This window comes from Myxocyprinus asiaticus, chromosome 24, assembly GCF_019703515.2.
Source record: "Myxocyprinus asiaticus isolate MX2 ecotype Aquarium Trade chromosome 24, UBuf_Myxa_2, whole genome shotgun sequence".
In the NCBI taxonomy this organism is placed as follows: Eukaryota; Metazoa; Chordata; class Actinopteri; order Cypriniformes; family Catostomidae; genus Myxocyprinus; species Myxocyprinus asiaticus.
In genome coordinates this window covers 8,486,197-8,510,626 of record NC_059367.1, presented here as the reverse complement: position 1 = coordinate 8,510,626, position 24,430 = coordinate 8,486,197, and the positions used below count along the sequence as shown (strand labels likewise).

The 24,430-nt window shown below is 37.9% G+C and overlaps 1 protein-coding gene across 1 annotated transcript in view; it reads left to right on the top strand.

The window, feature by feature from the left end:
• The window catches only part of LOC127415016 (DENN domain-containing protein 2C-like), a 34,055-nt gene that overhangs the window by 2,818 nt on the left and 6,807 nt on the right, over nucleotides 1–24,430 (top strand). The window contains exons 2-13 of the mRNA XM_051653473.1: nucleotides 2,635–3,784; nucleotides 7,090–7,214; nucleotides 10,111–10,226; nucleotides 12,119–12,286; nucleotides 18,665–18,737; nucleotides 18,858–18,902; nucleotides 18,999–19,186; nucleotides 19,597–19,706; nucleotides 20,386–20,455; nucleotides 20,962–21,039; nucleotides 21,561–21,701; nucleotides 21,809–21,957. Coding sequence (XP_051509433.1) covers nucleotides 2,862–3,784; nucleotides 7,090–7,214; nucleotides 10,111–10,226; nucleotides 12,119–12,286; nucleotides 18,665–18,737; nucleotides 18,858–18,902; nucleotides 18,999–19,186; nucleotides 19,597–19,706; nucleotides 20,386–20,455; nucleotides 20,962–21,039; nucleotides 21,561–21,701; nucleotides 21,809–21,957 — 2,186 coding nt within the window. The 5' untranslated portion in view covers nucleotides 2,635–2,861. The remainder of the gene's footprint in view (nucleotides 1–2,634; nucleotides 3,785–7,089; nucleotides 7,215–10,110; nucleotides 10,227–12,118; nucleotides 12,287–18,664; nucleotides 18,738–18,857; nucleotides 18,903–18,998; nucleotides 19,187–19,596; nucleotides 19,707–20,385; nucleotides 20,456–20,961; nucleotides 21,040–21,560; nucleotides 21,702–21,808; nucleotides 21,958–24,430) is intronic.

The window sequence follows — 24,430 nt, the reverse complement described above, 5'->3', positions numbered from 1 at the left end:
ATACATACACACAAGTGGGTCAGTAGATATGATGATCAAGGGGGATGGGTTCTGGCTCGAATCATGCAGGGATTTCAGTATGCACATTAGATTTAGGTCAGCCAGAACAAAGCATAATTTTCGGGCCTGACTGATCAAATGTTTCTGTTCATATTTACCAGTCGCTTTCCTGGAATGTTGCAAATAGAATTATTATTCCGTACAATTGCCTGTGCCAAAGAATTTCAGCATGTCCTCCTCACTCTAAATATTCGCAGCTTCCTCATCATAATGTGCAACGTGTCCAAAACACTTTGGCCACAGATGAGGGGTTGTGTTGGAGCTGCCAGATTCATCCCAGCTACAGTAGATGCAGGGAAATACAGCAACCTAGAGGAATTTCAAGTGACCGCTTTTTGTTTTCAGCTTTCTACACAAGCACCAGCATTTATTAACATGCAAGAAAGCGTGCATATTTTCCTTCAAAGAGTGTTCTTGTACAACAACGAAGGCCTTTCTATTATGTGCACATGGATGTGGAAATACTTGGAATGCCCGTCCTTTTCATGCCAGCCTGAAAGAAGCTTTTGGAGAGGAGTGAAACTGAATTACATTATTCTCAAGTGTGTTAATGCATGGCAGGGCTTCAGACGACCCTGCTGGAGAGGGTGGGGGGGGGTGTTCCTGGGTACGGAGGGCCCCCACAGTGCTTTGTCTTCTCATCATGTTTCTGTCATTGTGTCCTCTTTGTTAGGGATTTTTTTTGGGGGGTTCCTCTGCTGGTCTTGACTGTGATGGTCATGGTTTCCTGCATTTTTGCAGCATGCAGGGAGCATCACAATTTTTGTGTACTGGATGGGTGAAAAAATTGGTTGTCAGTTGAACCCAATTGTTGATCCAGTTAGACGTGAATGTGTTAGACTCAGGGCTGGGTGGTATGATGGGTGTACCATGCAACGGTAGAAATTTGTCAACCGTTAGAGATTTTATTATGGGTGTTTCTTCAACTTCGGGTGCTTTAAGCCTTGTGAATTTATGTGAATTTTTTTTTTTTTTCACAATCTGACTGGTTTATTTGATTTGACTACTAAAAATGTCAAACAGTATATGTACATGCAGCACAGATTTATGTATTTATTTATTTTTTCTCAAAATCACAGTGTCATTTCCACCACATCTCAGATTCTGTATTGTGCTTAACAGAATTCCGTGTTGGAAATGACAGTAATGGAAATTAAATATTTAACATTTTTAAAGACTCATTTGTCATGCTAAGGCCAATTTCATTACAAATTAACAATAACACTAAATACATAATTCATACAATTAAATAATATATTCACACTTTTTGCATAATTTGTAATCTTACAGCTTGATTTGAAATTATGCCCAATAAAAATGTTCTGCTGAAGTGATCTTAACCTTGAATTTTCTTTGTTTGTTTTTTCAAACATCACTTGTCTCATATTTCATCTCAAGCATACTGTTCACTGCCACTTTTGTCAACTCAGTAAACAAGTACACTAACTTTTGAAAAAAACTTTATTCAAGTCAAAATTGTTTGGTATGGTGGAAATGGCGTGACATCTGTGGGAGAGTCGTAATAATTGATAGAAATCATTTTCACACATCAAACATAGAAACTGTTTATTTATATTTCACTTTGTGATTATCATAGTTTTAAACATTTTATAATTTTCTATTTTTATAATGGATTGCCTTAGTTTAATATTGAAAGTCTGGGTCTGAGACAAGGCTAAACATTAAAATCTATACATGAAAGGCATTTAAAATGTTGTGGTAAAAAGTTTTAATGTGACCTTCGTATAACAAAAAGAAATACGTTTCAATCTGTTAGTTGTAATCAAAATCAACCCCTGGCACATGAGATTGCCTGAAGTTGAAGAAACACTATTTCTGTATATTGTTGATCAATTTATGCAGCTATCTGTGGTCTGGACTGCTTTACGTTATTTAAATGGGAGGGTGAAGAAGAAACACTGAGTACTTTGAAAATACAAAGCAGGACGTGTCCCAAACAAGCCAAGACAAGGAAGAACTATTAAGGATATAATGTGCAATGGAGTTTAGTTGCCGAGCAACATTGCAATTTGTTAAATTCATATAGTATTCAATTCATGTGCGGTCACAGGTGTCTTTTACATTGGACATACTGTATATTTGCTTTTTTTATATTTGACATACTGTATTTCAGTATATTGGCTTTTTATAGTGTCTTCAAACGTGGCTCATCCAATCAAAATTTAGAGTTGGACCGATCCGTTTTCTTATATTTACTCCATTTTAGAATTTTCTGCTCTTAAATCATGTGAAGCTGTTTATGCATTTATGCCAGACTTATGGATTTATTATAAATCTTATCTTTTTGGTTTGTGTTTATCAAGTTCCAAGAGGAAAATAATCAAATTAGATAAAGTACCTTTTGTTTGTAATGTATTTAATTCACTGGACTATCCAGAAATAGGCATTACCACATGGTTATTGAAATATAAAACATTCATTTGTTGAATTGCCAGCAACAATAAAATATTGTGACATATACCATTATATTGATATAAAATTAGTCATATAAGTCCTATATTTTGGTCATACTGCCCACTCTCAGTTAGACTCATAGTTTTTTTTTCTTTGCAGGATCCATAGTGAGGACACAATGGCTGCGGATCTAGACACATAGGTGTCCTACAGAAACAACATCTACTGTAAATTTTATTAACCACTGAGCACAGTGGAAGAGAGGTTTACTCCTTTATTAGCTCATCATTCACTGCAGTAACTTCCAGCAATGCCAAACAGGCCTGCAGGCTTCTTGCAGTGATGTCTTCGCTGTGACATCTGGCTCACATTGTAGCCTCATTGTCATGCTGGCCCTTGAAGTGGACCATGGAAAAAGAGGGGGGAATGTGGTTGCAGGAGGTCCAGGAGGGAAAACGGTGGCAGCATGTACTTCCGTTACTCCCCAGCCACCCATGCTTGAACCTGGCATCAATATCAAGCAGAAAATCTCCCAATGGGAGGGGCTTAGCCACCAGGTGGAAGTCCAGACTGGGAGAGCAAAGACCCAACGAACCCTTGCCTGCCGCACTCTTTCAGGGGACCTTGTTGGAAACGGACATGATTGCAATGACAAAAGTGATGGAGTTCATAACAAAGTGACTGTATCGAAAGCCAAAAGCTTGGGTTTGGATTTCAGGGAAAACCAGGTATCTCATAGACCGATTATAGATACAGTCCACTCTGATTACCCAAGAAATCAAGCTCATTTGAATAAAACGCCTGCAATTAAGCCATTGGTCACTGTAACCCATGTCCAGCCCCCTGAAACTAAAATTAATGTTAAAAATGTTAACAGCATTCATATCAAGACAAACCATTTCACAGAAGTGGAAATAACTTCTCTACCTCAATGTGTAGATGACCCAGAGGCATCACTGCCTCCCGGCAACTTTTACACCTCCAGGGGTTTCTGGAAAAGACTGGAGGCAGATGAATCTTTCTGGGAGAGAGAGAAAGATTCCTCAACTGTGACTATGTGTCTTGGTGAAATGAAAACATGTCCACAAAATTCTACTTCCCCTCCACCTAAACCACAGCGTACGTTCCAGTACAAGGGTGCGAACAGTCCACCAGGCCAGTGGATCCAGTTGAATCAGAACCAGATGTCACCGGTCCGCAAATCAAATCAAGTCCGAAAGAATGACATCATCTTAAAGCCACCCAGCTGTCCACCTCCTCCACGTCCAGTCAACACTTTCAACAGGTTTTCCAGAAACGGAAGGAACAGGTGAATAAATGTCCCAGAGTGGAAATCAAATTACACACGAAGTTAATCCCTACCATAAGAAAAGGAAATGAAGGAGGTTTTGTGTTCTACGTATGACAATTTCAAGTACTTTAAACTCAACTTTGGTATTGCAAATAGATCTCATCATGTTTAAAGGTTTTCTGTGGCATTAATTGGATAGTTCACCCAAAAATGCAAACTGTGCTCCAAACCCATATGACTTTCTTTCTTCTGTGGAACACAAATGGCGAAATTTGAAGATTCCTCAAATGGCTTTTTGAGATATAGTGTATTGGGGCTATCAAGTTTAGATAATGACAGAATTTTAATTTTGGGTGTACTATTCCTTCTTTAAATAGATTTTGAAAACATATGTCATGCCATTAATGTAGTCCAAAATCAAAGCTTCATTTAATCAGTAATACTGTTATTGGGTTGATAAAGAGGCAGACGTCAAAAAAGAGCAAAGATAATCAAACAAACCTCTTGTATTATAACTTATTTTTGTTCATAAGATGTCTTTTTCTGAGTCTGTCTATTGATACTATTTAGCTGCTTTTTAAAACCTGCTAAACCAGTTTATACAGCCTCACAAACTTAAAGCTTTCTTGTGTACTGAAATGCCTCACCTTGATTCTCCTTTTATAAGTGTAGCAAGCATTGATATTATTATTGCTCATACTTGGGGTTTGAGATTTGAACAAATTCCCAACCCTAAGTATTAAATTTTGGCATGTAACTTGTCCTGCTACGAACATAAATTATACCTCAAATCGTAAGGCTTGTTAAAGGAATATTCCAGGTTCAATTCAAGTTAAGCTCGGAATATTCCTTTAAGGAGAGGTGTGGTGTTACTTTTCTAAGCAATCAGGCATTTATGTTTGTGGACATCTTTGTCTGTAGTAGATGAAAAAACAAGTGACAAAAGGAGAGACCTGAGATATTTCATTGACATGGATCAGTAAACAACTACAAACGCTCTAAACTACAAACGCTCTAAAAACCCCTCATAACTCCTTAGCAACCACACAGCAACTCCCTGGCATTCCTCCTCAACACACTGGCACTGTAGTGGCGTTTTGCACGGGCATGCACCACTCACATTTTCATCAGAAAATGTACAATTTCCTAAAACTGCTCAATTTTATGTCTTATCTGAGGACAGTGATGGGAGCTGAAGTATGAGTGGGTGAGAGATTAGCTGTCTGGCCCCATCCCCAGCTGTGATGTCAGCTGTTCTTTGGCAGGATCACAGTCTATTGTCCACATTTGGCCTACTTCTATTTTAGCTAAGGGTGCAGAGGTCATGCTGGGCTCTTTTTGTACTCTCACGTGCTGTTGTGTTTGTTTGCTCCTTTCTCTGATTGTTTTTCTACTTGATCATTTGAAGCCAAGTGTCCATTTCAGCCTTATTAGTGGTGTTCGCTAGGGCAGGCATGGTTGCTCATACTAAAGCTGGCTCTCCATTAGCAGACTCAAAACAACACCGAGGGTGTCACACATGCACACTGTTTTGCTGAAATCTCACTCTCTTCAGTCAGAGGTATGACACTTGCTGATTAAAAATGGTGGAGGGGTGAAACACATAATGACTCACCGTACCTATCTCTGTCTGACAAAATAGCAACATGAGTAAAATTGCAATTACAATAGAGTTATTTGGGGCGTTTTCAAATCCAAATCAAATCAAGTCACTTTATTGTCACACAGCCATATACACAAGTGCAATGGTGTGTGAAATTTTGGTGCAGTTCCGATCAACATAGCAGTCGTGACAGTGATGAGACATATACCAATTTACAATAATATCAAATTAACAACACAATTTAAACATCTGTTATACACATAATTACACTCAACAATATACAAATAATAACATACACTGTACAGTATACAAAACGCACAATATAGATACATTATTCAATAAAAATAAAAAGTATATATAGTAGTATAAATAGAATGTACAGTAGGTTGTATTGTACTGTATTGACATTCAGGCTGTCGGTTGATTGTAAGTTGTTAAGAGAGAATATAATATAATAATAATATAATTTATGATAGTCCGGTGTGAGATATAAGAGTAAGAGTAATAAAGTGCAGTGCTGATGTATTTTGATCGTGGGAGATCAAGAGTTCAAAAGTCTGATTGCTTGGGGGAAGAAGCTGTCATGGAGTCGGCTGGTGCGGGTCCTGATGCTGCGATACCGCCTGCCTGATGGTAGCAGTGAGAACAGCCCATGGCTCGGGTGTTCAGACTCCATGTGCTTTCAGACCCGTAGCTGATTGTTCTGAAACCAAGGCTAAAATAGTAAAAATGTTGCATTATCTTCATGGTTCGGTTGGCTTTCAGAAGGTTATATTTTATATATATGCTTATATATAGGTTATATATGCACCAAAACTGTAAAATGTCCGTCAAGGTTATTTTTATCTGTCATTAGTTACTTTAGCATTATTTCTGCAGAGTTACAGAATCACTATGGATTTTAATCAGCGTTTGTGATGAAATGCAGCTGAGTGTGATAAAAAAAAGTTCAGATCAGCTTTTCAAATTGTCAATTCTTTACAGTGACAGAATGATTTTTTCAAACAAAACATTTGTCTTTTCAGTGCTTGAAGTCATTAACTCAGCAGGGAGTCCCAACAGTCAAGTGGTTACACCTCCCGCTGAGAGGTGCTAATGGGTGCTCTGTCTCCCTCTGCCTAGCTGGTGGTTATGTTAATGAAGCTAACACCTGAAAATCATTGGAAAAATCAGCTAGTGTAGAGCCAGCTTTAGAGATGTGAACAAACCCCTAAACCTACATTTTAAAATTTGGCATGTAACTCGTCCTGTCATGTTTGTGAAACAGACACCTCAAACTGTGTGATGTATTGAGGAGAGGCGTGCTATCTAAGTGAACAGATTTAAGATTTCCGCTTGGTGGATAAGAAGAATGCTATGAAATAATCCCATAGACTCGCATTGAAGGAGGGACCTGAGCCATATCTAGGGACCAGAATATCATAGAGTCTTGAAGGGAGACTGTTGTCTCTGCGGAACAAAAATGGGGTAGCAACACACCGGAAATTAATCAAAACACCTCTTCTGTTTTCTGAACAGTTTTCTAAAATGCATACTAGGCATACATCATAGAGCAAGCAGTGTATGTCCCATCTGGTGTTGCTTCTTCGATTAATGGTTGCCTTTTATGAAAGACCAGATTTCCTTTACTTAATTCCAATGAGTAGAACTGCAACCTTGTTCTTAAATCACTTTAAAGTGACTATTCCTGTTTCAGAAACTCTTGATCCCCTCTCCACAGGAAGTCGTTTGAGTTTGAGGATGTGGTACGGCTGACGGCTCAACAGGCCTCTAGAGGGAAGGAGGGCCAGCGTTCTGGCATTTTCCACGCCCGGTCTGAAGACAACATCTATGAGGACATTGTCTGTGAGTGTTTCTGAGAGAACCAAAACACGTCTTCCATCAGATATTACTGTGAAGTGTGATTAAAAAGCTATTTATGCACTGGAAGTGAATGTATCTCTCATTATAAAGGGATTGTTCACCCAAAAATGAAAATTCTCTCATCATTTACTCACCCTCATGGTGAATATCGTGGTTCGTCTTTTCAGTACAATGGCAGTTAAAAGCAACTCACTCTAAAGCTTGTCATTTTTTTGAATGCAAATTTCCGCATTAACATGCATGAAACCATATGGATGTCAAGATTGATTTAAATTTCAGGTTCAATCTCACCAAAACCTATCGTATGCCTTCAGAAGACTTGGAATATGATGCACAAGTTCCATAGACTACTTTTATGATACATTTAGGTCATTTTTAAGCTTTAAAAGGTTCATGACATACTCTTTGTTTTTATTTGTATTATCTTCTTTGAGGTCCACTTATAATGTTAGCAAAGTTTTTTTTGCACCAAAACAGTCATGATTTAGTAATATATAATAATTTTCCACCCTGTCTTTGGCCCTTTTTGGCCTCAGTGTCTCCTTTAAACTTCAGTGTTAATGCCCACTGTTATGATTGGCTAACATCGTGCAGCCCTTCCAAAACAGTCATATTTGAAATGCAATTGGAAGGCAATGAACAAGCTCCACAACATTATAAAACTACATTTCAGGGTCTATTTCATCCTTTAATAACAGTTCATTTGCAAAGCTTGAATCATATTGTTAGTATTTCACAAGCAATCCACGCTGGTATAAGCCGAAAACACATACAATCCACGCTGAAATTTTCTGAATACACAAACGTAATACAATTCATGATGATGTTGGGTGCTTCAACAGGCCAAAGCAGAGACGCTGGTCTTCAAAGGTGCGACATCTCACATCTTCTGTGTTTGTTTACACAGAGAACAGCATGTGTTTCCCCCAGTCAGTTGCAGCAGCAGAATGAGATGCGTTTTTAAAGTTACACTTGTACCGTTCTTAAAACATGCCACATGTAGCCGGAAATGCATCAAAACGATCAATGATCTAGTGCATGTTTACAAAATACTAACAATTAAAAATAGCACAGATGGGTGCAAAAACAGTACAGGATGCCTTCAAAACAGCAAGATAGTGCAGCTGAATGGGGGTCTCCATTTTAGAGTTATATCGCGTCTTTTAAAAGCGATATGTATGATAATGGTCAAAGCGTCAAATTCGTCTAGTACCACGGTTTTCAAACTGGGAGGCATGCCTCCCCAGGGGGGTGCCAGAGCTTATCAGGGGAGGCACGGAGATTGATGATAAATTCACCAAGTAAAATCAAAAGATACATAAATACAATAGAATAGAATATTGTCAACATAAATGAAAATTAATAGCTTGATGGACCATAGTCTAGCTTAATAGACTGTAGATTTATGGCGTTCTAATACTATTAAATGTCGTGAACGAATGCATATCATGCGAGAGTGCATCCATGTACCAGTTGTGCGACCACGAATCTCTCCACTCGCACACGGATTTCCTTCGTTCTCGCACAAAACTGAATGCGCGCTCTCAAATATACACTGCTCTGAAATCTCCCTGCTCTCACTCATAGAGTGCATGTGCACGCTCAAAACGTGTCCTGTGCATTCGCGAATCTGTTATGAAGCCATATAGCTCTGCCTCTGTTCATCCTTCACGACGTGTCCATTGTTACGAGTTCAACATAGCGGGTCGATATGTCTTCATGTGTTTGTGACAAGTGCAGTTTCATCAGACGGACACTTCCTCATATGATGCGAGTTTATCACATATATTGGCTAAAAAACTGTTAAGTAATTCCATTGTCACAAGGGCAAACATGTATTTTGGAGTCTCTAATGAGTCTCTCAGACTGAATTTAAGGTTATTGATCATCATTGGTGAATTGCTCCAATGCCTGAAATATGATGAATTTTGATAATCTAACACTAGAGGAAAATACCTGATAAAACTTAAAATAAGTGGCTAGAATGTGCTGCTGTTTTTAGTGGAAGATATTTGTGACATTTAGCATAGGCTATCTTATTTATTCTTTACTTGGCTATTGTAAAGGCCTATATACAACATTATTGTATGGATATACATCTGCAACAAACAAAAAAGAAAGGGTGGGGTGGGTTAAGGGGGGTGCGGTCTTGTACATTTTGTTAGAGGGGGGTCTTACTGTTTAAGACTTTGAAAACCCCTGGTCTAGTGCAAGTTTATGTAAAAAAAACAACAAAAAAAACATTTCAATCCAGGTAGGCAAATGAAGGTGTCCTGTGTAAGTCCACTTTGGTGTAGATAATATGACAGGCCCATCTCTCTCCTTTTCACCTGTCTGACTAAGCACCAGTGGGCGGGCCCAAGGGTGCAATGATGCGAAATAGGCATTGATGTCTTGCTGAAGAGGCAGTCAAATGAAGATATATTTAGTCCTTGTGCCATCACAAGTTCCACAAATTCCAATAAAGCCGTTTATGCAGCTTGTTTTAAATAAATGCTCTTTTCTGTTATGGAGTAAGTTTTCAGTTCTGAAACTTACAGTATGTTTTTATAGTACAATGACCAATTTGATTCCTCATATCATGACCCCTTTAAAGTGAATCTCTATCAATTGCCATTGTATTAAAAAGACAGACTGGGATATTCATAAAAAAATGACGCTTTCTTGTTCCGCAAAAGAAAGAAAGTCACATGGGTTTGGAACGACATGAGAGTGAGTAAATTATGACTTGTTAGGCAAACTATTACTTTAACAGTAGATTTAATGGAGCCTGTTTAAAGAACATGATTCAAGAAAATCAATAGCCCATCAATAATAATAAAAATGTATCATTATTGTTATAATGGCAACAACTTTCTCATTTTCAACTAAACATTAGCTACGGATATGTCAAGAGAGAACCCATATGAAGACATCACACTTCCTCCCATGTGCTTACCCATAAGAAGACCACGAAACTATACTGTTGTACAGAGAGAGAGCCCACACCTCAAGGTGAGTGTCATGTCCATAATACCATGCCATAACGCACCAAGATCCCTTTGTTTGTTGTTAAAGACAGTTTTATGTTGTTTGTGGAGAAGCTACTTGGACCTTTATTATAAAGACCCCATGAAAAGGCTTGACCAGCAGTTCTCTTTCCTGTGTTGGTGTATTTCTTATTAAAACAAGAAATTTGTGTCAGACATCAAAGGGGTTGTATTTTTCTTTAAGTAACCAAAAGCCTTCAGTTTACACCACAGCCATAAATCATGATTTTCTTCTTGCTATTGCTAGTCAGAAGGAATAGTGTTTTCATTCTGGAGTGCATTTTATTGGACAAAACTGTATATGCCTCTGAGTGCAAGATGAGTCATTAAACTTTTGTCAGCTTTTAGGATTACATTAGCATATCTCAGAGCTAAAAGACATGGACAAAAAATGGTGCACTCAGTAATATTTCTGTTTATGTATACTGATGCCTAGTGGCGTAGATGCAGCATCATGCAACCACAAATATTTTTAGTTATTGATGCCATTGTAGAAATGCACTAATCATAGTCAGCCTTGATTAATTTATTCTGCGAGTGAAAGCATCTAATAACAAGGATTATTGAGATAAAGCGAATAATATTTGGCTGGTCATTAGGAGTGAGTAAAAATTCCGATTTTCCGATCTTCATTTGAATGATCTCGATATCGATTCTTAAATCCCAAGATCGATCTTTTACTCAATGCGTAACAAAATTTGCAACCAAATTCTGCTTTATGCAACTAAAATGTATATTTTTTGCAACTAGCTGTTAAATGTTTACATTTCACTCACCAGTGATTGTGTAGTATAGTGGTGATGTATTCAGCAGTGAGATCCTTTTATTGTGTGTTGAGAGTAAAAGTTATTTGTGTAATATGCGTCAAAAGACGAAATCCACACGACCCATTTGTCATTGAATAATGTCTCTTTTTAAACCCTTTCCATTCTCTACAGTCAGTTGTTGATCAAAAACAACAAAAAATAAACATTTAATTCTAATCATGCATTGCACAGTTAAGATAAAGCCATTTGAGTCTCTCTCATTAAAATGCATTCATTTACAGATGCTCTTTACAGATATTTCAGATTTGTTAAAGAATTGTTAATTCTTAAGTTTTAGCCTGTGTTCAACAAATCAGTGTAAATACTTGTAAATAGTAAAAACAGTATATATATTTATGAAATATATTATTGATTTTTTTGAATACATGGATTTGTTCATTTTTAAAAAGCCAAAATGTGACCAGAATGATGAAAACGAATAAAATATAAATAGAATCATTTATATTTTCATAATGTATCTACTAAGAAGGTCCCCTGTATAATTAACAGGATTAGCTGGGAGATAATTGCTTTCATATGTAAGCAAATGGGACATATACACATATGAATCGGTATCGAATCGAGGAATTGGAATCAAAACGAGAGCTTGTGAATCGGACTCGAATCGAATCGGGAAATCTCTATCAATACCCAGTCCTGCTGGTCATGTGATCTCAACAACACTCATGAATGTGCACCCAGCACCATATGTAGAATAATGCAGCTTTTCCTCTAAGACTCATACAACTAGACTCTCTCATGCGAGTCTCATCATTTTAAACATTTTTTAAAAATAGTCTAGTAATACTGTTTCTTTCTGTTTAAATGTTTAACAATTTGCAAAACAAATTACTGAGTGCACCTTTAAGTTGACAGTTCCTTTTGCCATTTGTTTAACCCAGGAACCAGCGATTACCCACTGTTTATATCAGTAGCTTGTGAAACGTATACATTTTCTAGCGGTGAGCTCTGCAATACTGACTGATTGTTGAATTGAAATTTCCACTTCTTGTTTTTCCACTGTTTCTCTTTTCTTTGTTACTGTTTGCAGCTGCCAGCGAAGCACTTCACACTTTCAGCTAATGTTGACAGACTGCACAAAGTGGGGCGGGACCGAAAAGAATCTTTAATGTCACCTACCCGTACTTCTACTGCAAACACTTCTAAATTATCAGCAGTTAAACCTGCTACTGTGTACAAGACACACCAACAAGTCCCGGTAAACCCACACACACAAACACGTGCCTTAGACTGACGTTGTTACAAATTGCGCAACCTGTGCCTGCCGTCACTTGTTTCTCTGATCTGGACTCATATATACTTTAACAGCACTTTTTCATAACGTAATTCAGATCCGTGGGACAAAACATGTCCCACAACTTTTGCTGCCATTAGTTTTACAAATAGAAACATTGCTATTTTCAGTGAATCATAGGTGATCACTAGAATGTTCTTAACACAAATGTACTTTTTTTTTTTAGTACAAATAATGATATCACCACTCGCTACCCCTAAAACCACCTGTCCCCAGACTGTAAATCAATACTTTATGTAGATAAAAATATATATTAAACGAAGCATCACTACTGTGTCAGATGGAAGTGGTTCATTTTAAAAATTCACCTCTTTTATTGAAGTTTATAGTTTATAAAAGAAACATAAGCAGTTAGTAATATCAAGCAATATCTAAGTCAGCCTTCATTCTAAAGGCCCCTTTCCATATTTCACCTGCCATGAGGTCAACAAGACCACACAGACTCTGGTGGTAATTGTGCTCATATTTTCTCTCACAACCATGATATCTGCACCACCATACAAATTGAACAGAAAAAAAGTTTGCAATTTTTACACAGTTTTCCTAATTTTAAGTCCTATTAGTAGCTAAAAACACCAGAAAAATAAAATTGGTTCTGAATTTAATACATGCCTGATATGCAAATATAGTTACAGTTGTGCTCAGAAGTTTGCATACCCTGGCAGAAATTGTGAAATTTTGGCATTGATTTTGAAAATATGACTGATCATGCAAAACAATTTTTTATTTTTTTTAAGGATAGTGATCATATGAAGCCATTTATTATCACATAGTTGTTTGGCTCCTTTTTAAATCATGATGATAACAGAAATCACCCAAATGACCCTGATCAAAAGTTTACATACCCTTGAATGTTTGGCCTTGTTACAGACACACAAGGTGACACACACAGGTTTAATTGGCAATTAAAAGTTAATTTCCCACACCTGTGGCTTTTTAAATTGCAGTTAGTGTCTGTGTATAAATAGTCAATGAGTTTGGTAGCTCTCATGTGGATGCACTGAGCAGGCTAGATACTGAACCATAGGGAGCAGAAAAGAACTGTCAAAAGACCTGCGTAACAAGGTAATGGAATTTTATAAAGATGGAAAAGGATACAAAAAGATATCCAAAGCCTTGAAAATGCCAGTCAGTACTGTTCAATCACTTATTAAGAAGTGGAAAATTCGGGGATCTCTTGATACCAAGCCAAGGTCAGGTAGACCAAGAAAGATTTCAGCCACAACGGCCAGAAGAATTGGTCGGGTTACAAAGAAAAACCCACAGGTAACCTCAGGAGAAATACAGGCTGCTCTGGAAAAAGACGGTGTGGTTGTTTCAAGGAGCACAATATGACGATACTTGAACAAAAATGAGCTGCATGGTCGAGTTGCCAGAATGAAGCCTTTACTGCACCAATGCAACAAAAAAGCCCAGTTACAATATGCCTGACAACACCTTGACACACCTCACAGCTTCTGGCACACTGTAATTTGGAGTGACGAGACCAAAATAGAGCTTTATGGTCACAACCATGTTTGGAGAGGGGTCAACAAGCCCTACAGTGAAAAGAATACCATCCCCACTGTGAAGCATGGTGGTGGCTCACTGATGTTTTGGGGGTGTTTGAGCTGTAAAGGCAAAATTGATGGCAAGATGAATGCAGCTATCAGAAAATACTGGCAGACAATTTGCATTCTTCTGCACGAAAGCTGCGCATGGGACGCTCTTGGACTTTCCAGCATGACAATGACCCTAAGCACAAGGCCAAGTTGACCCTCCAGTGGTTACAGCAGAAAAAGGTGAAGGTTCTGGAGTGGCCATCACAGTCTCCTGACCTTAATATCATCGAGCCACTCTGGGGAGATCTCAAATATGCGGTTCATGCAAGACGACCAAAGACTTTGCATGACCTGGAGGCATTTTGCCAAGACGAATGGGCAGCTATACCACCTGCAAGAATTTGGGGCTTCATAGACAACTATTACAAAAGACTGCACGCTGTCATTGATGCTAAAGGGGGCAATACACAGTATTAAGAACTACGGGTATGCAGACTTTTGAACAGGGGTCATTTCATTTTTTTCATTGTTTCCATGTTTTGTTTTATGATTGTGCCATTCTGTTATAACCTACAGTTTAATATGAATCCCAAAAGAAATAAAAGAAATGTGATTTGCCTTCTCACTCATGTTTTCTTTAAAAATGGTACATATATTACCAGTTCTCCAAGGGTATGCAAACTTTTGAGCACAACTATACTTTGTCAGGACTGTCAGCTGTCAACATGCAAGATTTGACTTAATGAATAGATGGAGATGAAAATCAGTTTGTAACCATCCTTTATTCTCAATTCATTTATTAATTCATTGAAGTGAATGCTAGATGTGTCAGTATTTCTAATAAATACGACACATTTATTTTGTATTTGACGGTGTTGACCCATATTTAGTGATAGTCATGATGAACACATATTTCTTCAGGAAATAGAAGAAACAAGAAGTTGCACCCAACCACAGGTGGACATGTTTACCAGAATAATCCAACATAATGCTTTAATACATTAACTTTTATTTTTTTCAGTTCTGTAGCCTGTGTTTCTCAAGAATCAGAGCTAAACATAGTGAAATATAGGGAGAGAAAAGAAACGAAAGAAACAGAATGGAAATGTCAGCTTTGACAGTCGAAGAGGAAGAGAGATGGAGGAAGTGGTAAAGAGGATGGATGGATGGTGGCAGGAAATGCTCCCCTTTGGAGCACAAGAGGTTGAGGATTATCATGAAGTGCACATGCATCATTCTGGACACTGCTGACTAAACAGCTATATTCAGTTTGTGACAGTGAGATCCATGTAGTTCTTTTAGAAAAACCAAAAGCATCAGACAGAGGCAGTGTAGTTGACGCTAATGGAGAAATCCTGCTTTAGTGTTGAGCGAGAGCAGAAAGGGGAGGTAAGGATATCCTGTTTTTAAAGCTGATGTGTGTGTAAAGCAAAACACAAAGTATACTTAGTTTTTGATGTGAACGATTAGCGTCTGCGTACAGTCGAACGCTAGTCTTTCAAAGTATACTTTATTTGACTGTGGGCACATACACAGGTGATTGGTGCATGCACGCTATGACTGCAATGAGAGACTGGACTATTTATCTTCAAGAGTTTAGACACTATTTCCTTCAGATTAGAGTTATATAAATGCAGGTATCTCCTGACCTCCTCACATGCGCTCTTGACGTGCACATCCACTGTTGTTGTTTTTACATTTGTGTCTTGTTGTTTAGCTGCGATTACATCTTGTTCTAACACTTGTTTGTGACAGCAACTGGTCAGATGTGAGTGTTGCCACCTTGTAGACCCACTTATTAATGCAAATAATTCCAGCTGCATACTGCGTGTTCAGAGTACGCTAATCTAGAAAAATCGGGCCACATGCGTTCAGTGCTCAAGCACTCTGCTGATGACGAAATTTGCGTCACGCGCCCTTTATGCAGATGCCTAGTGTTTGCGTCTGACCAAAGTATACTTTGGACTTAACACTGTGGCTTTGTGGTACTATCAAAACTTTCCTCTGTTTGTTTGAATGGTCTATCCAGCCTGACACAGCAGCAACATTGTCTCAACCAATGGTGTGAGTTTGGGGTGGGACAATCTGTTTGAGCAACCAATGGAAGACAAGTGAACTTACCTATATCTGTATGATCATTAGCGTAAAGACATTTTCCAAGAACATGTCATATGATTTTTTGTTTTGTTTAATTAGTCCACAAAGGAATCAAATCTACTCAAATACTCTTAAGTGCCCATTCACTCTGTTGTTTGAGATGCTGCTTAACACATGTGCCATCTGCAGCTGAAAGCCAATCACACGTCTGCCCAAAGTGAGATATGCCTCTTATCATCATTCTTTTGTCTGTATTCTGCCCATTAACACTCTTTTATACACCCATCTTGGCAGTAGTATCAGTGTCATCATAAATTATAATAACAGAGTGGAACCGGTGCATATTATGGCTGCGTATAGTGTGTAAGCTCTTAAGCACCATGAATGTAAAATGTAAACATAACAAATTACACATTATCTACTGCATATACAGTATATTACTTTAAATCATCATCGAGTGGTTAAAACAGCTACTGTGACTGATCACGCGCCAATTCTTTTCATAGAATGAAGTATGAAGTCATCGATAACAAATTTGTATGTCCCTTTAGTTAAAGTTTTACATGTGGTCATGTGCGTCATGTATTTAAATGCTTCTCTAAATGCCTCCTACAGCGGTGTGGCCAGTGTCTGAATGTTCGCAAACAGCATACCGTTGCTCAGCTGTATGCCATTGCTCAGTATAACGTTGATCAACAATGCATAATTTGTACTATTTACGAGTCTTTACATTGATTTGTAGAACACGTGCAACAAATCAGTATTGCCTCTTTAAGAATACCAGCAGTTCAATGTGTTTCTGTGTTTTGGTTGAGCGCATATTAATGAGAGAGAGGAGTCGAATGGCTTCTTTACTGCATCAAGGCTATGTGTGATTAGAATTAAATGTTTATTTTTGATGAACAACTGACTGTAAAAAACAGAAAGGGCATTAAAAGAGAGATTATTCAATGACAGAAGGACACACATTACATGGAACGAATCAAATCAAACTTCAACATGCAGTAAAAGGATGCTGAACTGTTTGTGACATTAAAACATGTGTATATGACTAAGTTTAAAGACAGTACAGATATATCAGAATATCCTCATTTTCGTACAATACTAAAGTCTAAATGGTTTCCCTTGTAAATTGTGTATTTACTGTCACACATTGTGAGCATGTTTTATCTGGGGATAAAGCACCACCACAGTGTTTCCGTTCATCATGGGCACATGCCATATCAGTGTGATGTCTCATTGCTGTCTGATGTGATCAGGGCTTTGAGGTCTCCATGATGATGAATCATAATTAGCATGTCACATTCTGCTCTGAAAAGGAGAAGATAACAGGGCGGAATTTATTATAACCACTGTGACTCCACATAGCTGTCTTCATTCAGCTGTTGTGGGAAATACAGGCATTAAAATGAATATTATGGGTCATTTTCAATATTAACTTATACATTTCAAGGTAATATACATGGACTGCATATGGAAAGAATTTTAACTTGTTCCTCAGTGTGTGTATATGCAAAGGGGAATGCATTTACAGTAAATACGCTTACAAAGGGCTGGAGGGTTTAAAAGCAGAAATGTGAAGCTCATATTTTTGTTGAGCACCTACAGTAAGTCTTCAGTAAAAGAATGTTTGTACATCTGTTTATGCCACGTCCTTGACTGGTATCCTTGTGCTGATACCAAGCGAAAGCAACCAGATTTACTTTTTTCTGTGGCAATCAACATTATGCCACAAATGCTGTCAGTGGAGTTTAACTTGAATTAAACCCGAAACATTCCTTGTATGAATAAATATCTATGAATTTGTATTCAGTCTGGTTTTGGTGGCAGTGCCTGCTTTCACTTCATTCTCAAAAGTTTGAACAAAATATCTGAATCTTTGATTTGGCATGTAACTGTGCTAATAAGTGTTATGTTATACTCTGACATTCACTTTTATTTCACAAGACACTTATATTTTCCGTATTGTCGGACTTCCAATATTCCAATACTAAATCAATATCCACTGAAATACAGAGGACCTTCTCTTTGGAACAGTCTACCCTCATCATTACAATCTGCATCTACATTATCTTTATTTAAAAAACAATCTGAAAAGATTCATAACATTTTATGGATTTCATAATGTATTACAATTTTGGAGATTTTACTTCTAAATATTTTTTTACATGTCTATGAATGTTGTATTTCTGCTTAGATCTCAAACAGAAATTCTTATGTAAATGGTACTTCTATCATCTTTGTATTGCAGCTTAGACTTAGACTTTGAAGAGGCACATTTTTGGTTTTATTTATTTGTACATCTATTGTTTTTATAGGGGAGGTATCTCTATAAGCAATTTTAGCTTCAAACCTCTCCTGCACAATGTTCTAATTATTTTGGTTTTAATTATTTTTGTCTTTTACTGTGTTGTGCAATTACAATAAAATAAAACCGAAACAGTGTTATAGTTGCATATTTGCAAAAAATACTTCTTCAAGGTAACTGCATTACTGTAAATGTGTGTTTTTTTTTTGTTGTTTTTTTACTTAGTGACGAGTCAAAATAATTTTCTGTGGTATGCTCGTAAGCTACAGAAAAGTTGTATTTAACTTGGAATATTGCTTTAAGTTTAATAAGTAATGGTTTGTGTTTCTTGAATAGCTTATAAACAGGATTCAGGAGATCTTTGAAGCCAAAAGAGGGAGGAAACGAGTGTGGGCGACCGCAACCAGAGGTGAGCAGGCTAAAATATTGATGCATTTCTCACTTTACCTGGTTTAATAAGAGCAAAGGTCTATTTTTAATGAAAAAATATTTTTTAAAAATCAATCAAAATTCCTGTGTTTTATGGCAGATGAATTGAGCGGGACAGAGAGTGATCCAGAGGAGAGTTCTAAAGGTTAGTGTCTCACTCAGGCCTCTTGTTTATTCAAGTTTAACCAGTTTAGCAGTTTTTATAAACCTATCAATGCTGGTTACATTCTTTTTCTTTTAGATCGTTCCAAGCGTACAGTGTATGTGCAGTCAACTCTAAAACGTCGGCCAGGTTACCGTACTTTAGAGAGGGACCTGATCCAACTACAACAGCAGCAGCTTTTCCAGCAATTTGTCGTGGTGTCGCTTAGAAAAACATCCCCTGGAAACAGTTACATACCTGAGATCACACAACAGTTCCCTACAAAGGTAAAGAGACCCAGTGTAACATGTTTTGTAATGACAAAAAAACTATTTGTAAGGCATTTAATTGCCGTAATGTGACACATTTCAGAGTGAAATACAGTATTAAGAGGGAAATATTGTTAATAATATCCATCAAGATTTAATTGGATAGTGAAATGTGAGTGTTCTATACCATATTGTTATTATTGGTCAATATTATTTTTCCTGCTTGCACAGCCTTGGTTATGTCAGCAGAAAAGAAATGTTTTTTCAAACAATTTTATTGTGATGAAAAAGTCAGATTAATGTGCAATGATGAATCGTGCACAATAAGACAAGATAGTAATTTTGATTTCATGTTATCTTAAACTTCATAGTAGTGGACTTTTAAATGTCAGCTATTCTGAAGTTCTGTGTCTTTAATTTGCGTTTAGTTTGAGAAGTCTTCTCGTCTGTCTCGTGAAGCCGAGGACAGATTGAAAGCAATTCCCATGTTTTGTTTCCCTGACTGTCATGACTGGCGTCCCTCCTCGGATCACACAAGGTAACATGCTGATATTAAACTATTTTATGTTAGTTGGCCAACTGATTCAGACTACTAAATTAATCTTTGAATCATTGTTCCATCTTTTTTTTTTTCTTTTTTTTTTCACCCAATTTGGAATGCCCAATTCCCAGTGCACTTTTTAAGTCCTCGTGGTCACGTAGTGATTCGCCTCAATCCGGGTGGTAGAGGATGAATCCCAGTTGCCTCCACGTCTGAGACCATCAACCCACGCATCTTATCACGTGACTTGTTGAGCGCGTTGCCACAGATACATAGTGCGTGTGGAGGCTTCACGCCATCCACCGTGGCATCCGCGCTCAACTCACCACACGCCCAACCGAGAACGAACCACATTATAGCGACCACGAGGAGGTTACCCCATGTGACTCTACCCTCCCTAGCAACCGGGCCAATTTGGTTGCTTAGGAGACCTGGCTGGAGTCACTCAGCACGCCCTGGGATTCAAACTAGCGAACTCCAGGGGTGGTAGCCAACGTCTTTACCACTGAGCTACCCAGGCCCCATCATTGTTCCATCTTAACAATAAAAGTCAAAATAGGCTTTTCAACACTGATACACTTTGATATATCTCATGTTTTTAAATTGATCAATAAATTTAACAACGCTGCAAAGTTACTGAGCTCTTCAGACCACTTAAACAAATCTTTTTTCACAGTGAAACGTTTTCTTTTGTCCTGACGGGAGAAGATGGGAGTCGCCTATTTGGATACTGCCGTAAAATCCTGGTGAGTTTCATTCAACAGTAAAACGCAGTCTTACCTGGTCACTTAAAGGAATAGTCCATCCAAACTTAAATATTCTGTCACATGTCGTTTCAAACCTGTTTGAAGAATATCCAATGTTGTGAGTGACATCAAATGCATTTGAATGTTTTGATTTGAAGCACAAATGAGATTTGAGAGCTACTGTGATAACAAACAACAACTTTTATGGCGGTTTTATGATGCTTTTTTGGCCATATTTAGAGCTCAACATCCCCAGTACACATTCATTTTCATTGTATGAAAAAGAGCAGCATGAACATTCGGCATAAAATCTTTTGTGTTCCACGAAAGTAAGTCATACGGGTTTGGATCAACAAGAGGGTGAGAAAATGATGACAACATTTTCATTTGTGAGTGAACTATTCCTTGAAATGACATTAACTGCAATAGTTAATTGTGTTCTATTGCGATTCTTCCTTGGTGGTAAATGTGGACTAACCTTGATCTCTGATCGGTGTGTTCTGCAGCCCTGTGGGAAGGGAAAAAGACTACCAGAAGTTCACTGCATCATCAGCAGATTGGGCTGCTTCAATCTGTTCACCAAGGTCAGGTGCATTTCCAGCTTTATTGCAATGCTTCAGTACTTTTCTGTGTAATCAGCATTAAGCCTGTAAGACAGATGATTGCATGTTTCTTCAACTATGGGCATTTTTGGCCTTGTGAAATTTTAGAAAGTAAACTCTTTTAAAACACACTTTTTATACTGTCACTAGATTTTAATTTATCTACTAACAGTGTGAAACAGTGGATATATATGCATCACTGTCATATTTTGTCTTTTTTCTAAACGGGACAAACATTTCCGCTATATTTCCATCATTTCAATTACATTTCAAATTATGTATTTTATTTGATAGCATTCAAAAACAAGTTTTGATAAACCTTGATTAGCGCCAAAATTGTTGGTTCTTATGGAAATGCCGCCACAATTAAGAGTCTTAATTAGTGGTTGACCGATATGTTTTTTTTTAAAATGCCAATGCCGATATCCAGAGAGAAGGGAATTTAAACTGTCTGAAGAACATTGTGCATGTGTGCTGATCACATGTGTGAAAATGTCTGGTAGATCTTGGAGGAGGTGGAGAGGAGGAGAGAGATTTCTCCTGCTTTGGTTCATCCTTTCATGCACAGTGTCATGGAAGCTCCTTTTCCCGCTCCTGGACGCACCATTACTGTCAAGAGCTTCCTGCCTGGATCTGGCAATGAGGTTGACTCTTTAGTCTTCAAAGATCACAGCTTCACTCAAACAAAAATGTTTATTTTTGGGTTGGTATTATATCTGTGGTACTGTATGTATCTCTGTTGTGTGCATAGGTTTTGACTCTGTGCAGGCCAGTGGACTCTCGTCTGGAGCATGTGGACTTTGAGAGTTTGCTTGAGTGTCTGAGTGTGAACAGACTCCTTCAGGTCTTTGCTTCAATACTGCTAGAGAGGAGAGTCATCTTCATCGCAGAGAAACTCAGGTATGGCCCACCACACTTTCCAGATTGTTGAATTTTTTGACTGTTAGCAATCTAGTGTTTAGAAAACGCTAGACGGAGAGCAACTTATCATGAAACCCTCCCTAGTTCAGCACCAGTCGTTCACACCTCACACTTAAAAAAGGGTTTGAAAATATTTAGAAAGGTGGGCTGGTAGTGGGTGGGAGGGGGTCAAGCACAACAACTCATTCACAAAAGAGATGGCTGATCATCAAAATGTGAGAGGGAACAAAATAGTTTTGTGGCACTTTGCTGTATTTCAGTCATGGGACAAAAGTATGAACACGAGAAGAGTGAAGATGAAAGAACAGTTTGAAAATTAAAGATTTGAATATTTTTTCAAACTTCTGAGAATGAAGTGAAAGAAGACATTGCTACCAAAACCAGAACTGCTTAGAGACCTATTATAAATTAATAGATATTTGGTATGATACTGTATATACAAGGAATGTTTCAGATTTAATAAAGAACAGTTGAACTCTGTTGTCAGAATTTGTGGTATAATGCTGAATACCACAGAAAATAATTTTGACTCTTCCCTCTTTTTCTGAAGAAACAAAACTGCGTTCAGTAAGGCAGGTGTTATCCGTCGTGTTATCCTTTCCATTATCAGATGTACAGAGACGACGCAATGAAATACACACGTCTCTAGGCTGCTTAATGTTTGGAGCACGAGTAGCAGGACTTCAGCCAACAATCGTGCTCACTCCGGTCCGGTTTTCGTCTGCGGTCCATTCTGACGAGTGATTATGATTTCACCACAGTGTTTAGTGTAAAAGTCCGCTCTCGTATCTGTTCTGCGAGTGCTGTTGAACTTGCACCGGCCAGGAACCACGGTCACGTCTGCCTGTGATTTTTGAATTCTCCGCTGTAGAGGCTTGCGAGCTCATTCATGAGGCAACGCAGTGAAAAAACTAAACAAAATAATAACCACTTTACCCTTAAAGGGATGGTTCACCCAAAATCTCCCTCATGCCATCCAAGATGTGTATGATGTGTTTGTAAAACAGATCAATATTTAGGTCCTTTTTTACTTTAAATCTTCACCTTTTACCAGCCCCAACCAGTAGGTGGTGATATGCATGAAGAATGAGAATCACCAAAAACAAAAGAAGAAGAATGTTGAAGTGAAAGTGGAGATTGATAGTAAAAAAGGCTTACAAATGCTATAATGTTTTTAAATCATATGCAACCTGTCCATATCTGTTAACATCACAAAAATGTCATGACCCTTCTTTTAACTTGACATGGCATCTTAAAAATGTACCCTAATGGGACAATGAAAAAACAAGGAGATGCATCGCCAATGGTCAAAGATGTCTGTCTAGCACTTGTTTACTAGGGGTGGGCATTTTCAAGTAATTTTGTAGTTAAGTACTCACAAAAAAATGAGTAATCGATTACTCATAAATTAAAATATCAGTTAAAAATATCAAGTATGACACGTACGTGAGATTTATATTTAGTTTTATTCACAAATGTTACCAAAAACGGTTTGAAAATAAGCTAACTTCAACAAACTATGCTTTTCTTTTGGGGAAAAAATTTAATGAAAAATATGCATTAATAATGAAAAAAATAATAGATTTAAAATTAACAGTAAAAAAAGATTTGCACTCGCTTGGAGGTTACATAAAAAACTAATACTGACAGCATTAGGTTAATGCACATATATTATTATTTTATTTTATTTTATTTATTTTTTTGATTTTTCCCCTTTTTCACCCAATTTGGAATGCCCAGTTCCCAGTGCGCTTTTAAGTCCTCGTGGGCACGTAGTGATTCGCCTCAATCTGGGTGGCAGAGGATGAATCCCAGTTGCCTCCTCATCTGAGACCATCAACCTGTGCATCCTATCATGTGGCTTGTTGAGCGCGGCGCCACGGAGACATAGTGCGTGTGGAGGCTTCACGCCACCCACCGCAGCATCCGCGCTCAACTCACCACGCGCCCCACCGACAACGAACCACATTATAGCAACCACGCGGAGGTTACCCCATGTGACTCTACCCTCCCTAGCAACCGTGCCAATTTGGTTGCTTAGGAGACCTGGCTGGAGTCACTCAGCATGCCCTGGGATTCGGTAGCCAGCATCTTTTACCACTGAGCTACCCAGGCCCCCTCAATGCACATATATTATTATTTGTATCAGATATTTTGATTGTGCCATAGATAATCACATACAGATTATATTGTTACATCAGTGCTCAGTTTTAATCTAAAACAATAATATATAAAAAATAAAAAATAAAACATAAAAATATGTTCATTAACTGTGCAGATTTATTTTATGGAAAGAGACATTATCGAACATAGGATAGGTATCCGGCCTCTCTCTCTCCCTGTCTCCCTTCCCTAGTTCCTTATCCCTATCCCCTTCACTCAGTTATGTTTGGATAGAATAGACAGAGATATATGGACAGTTCAGAGTCTTTTAAGAGTAAGATACGACATG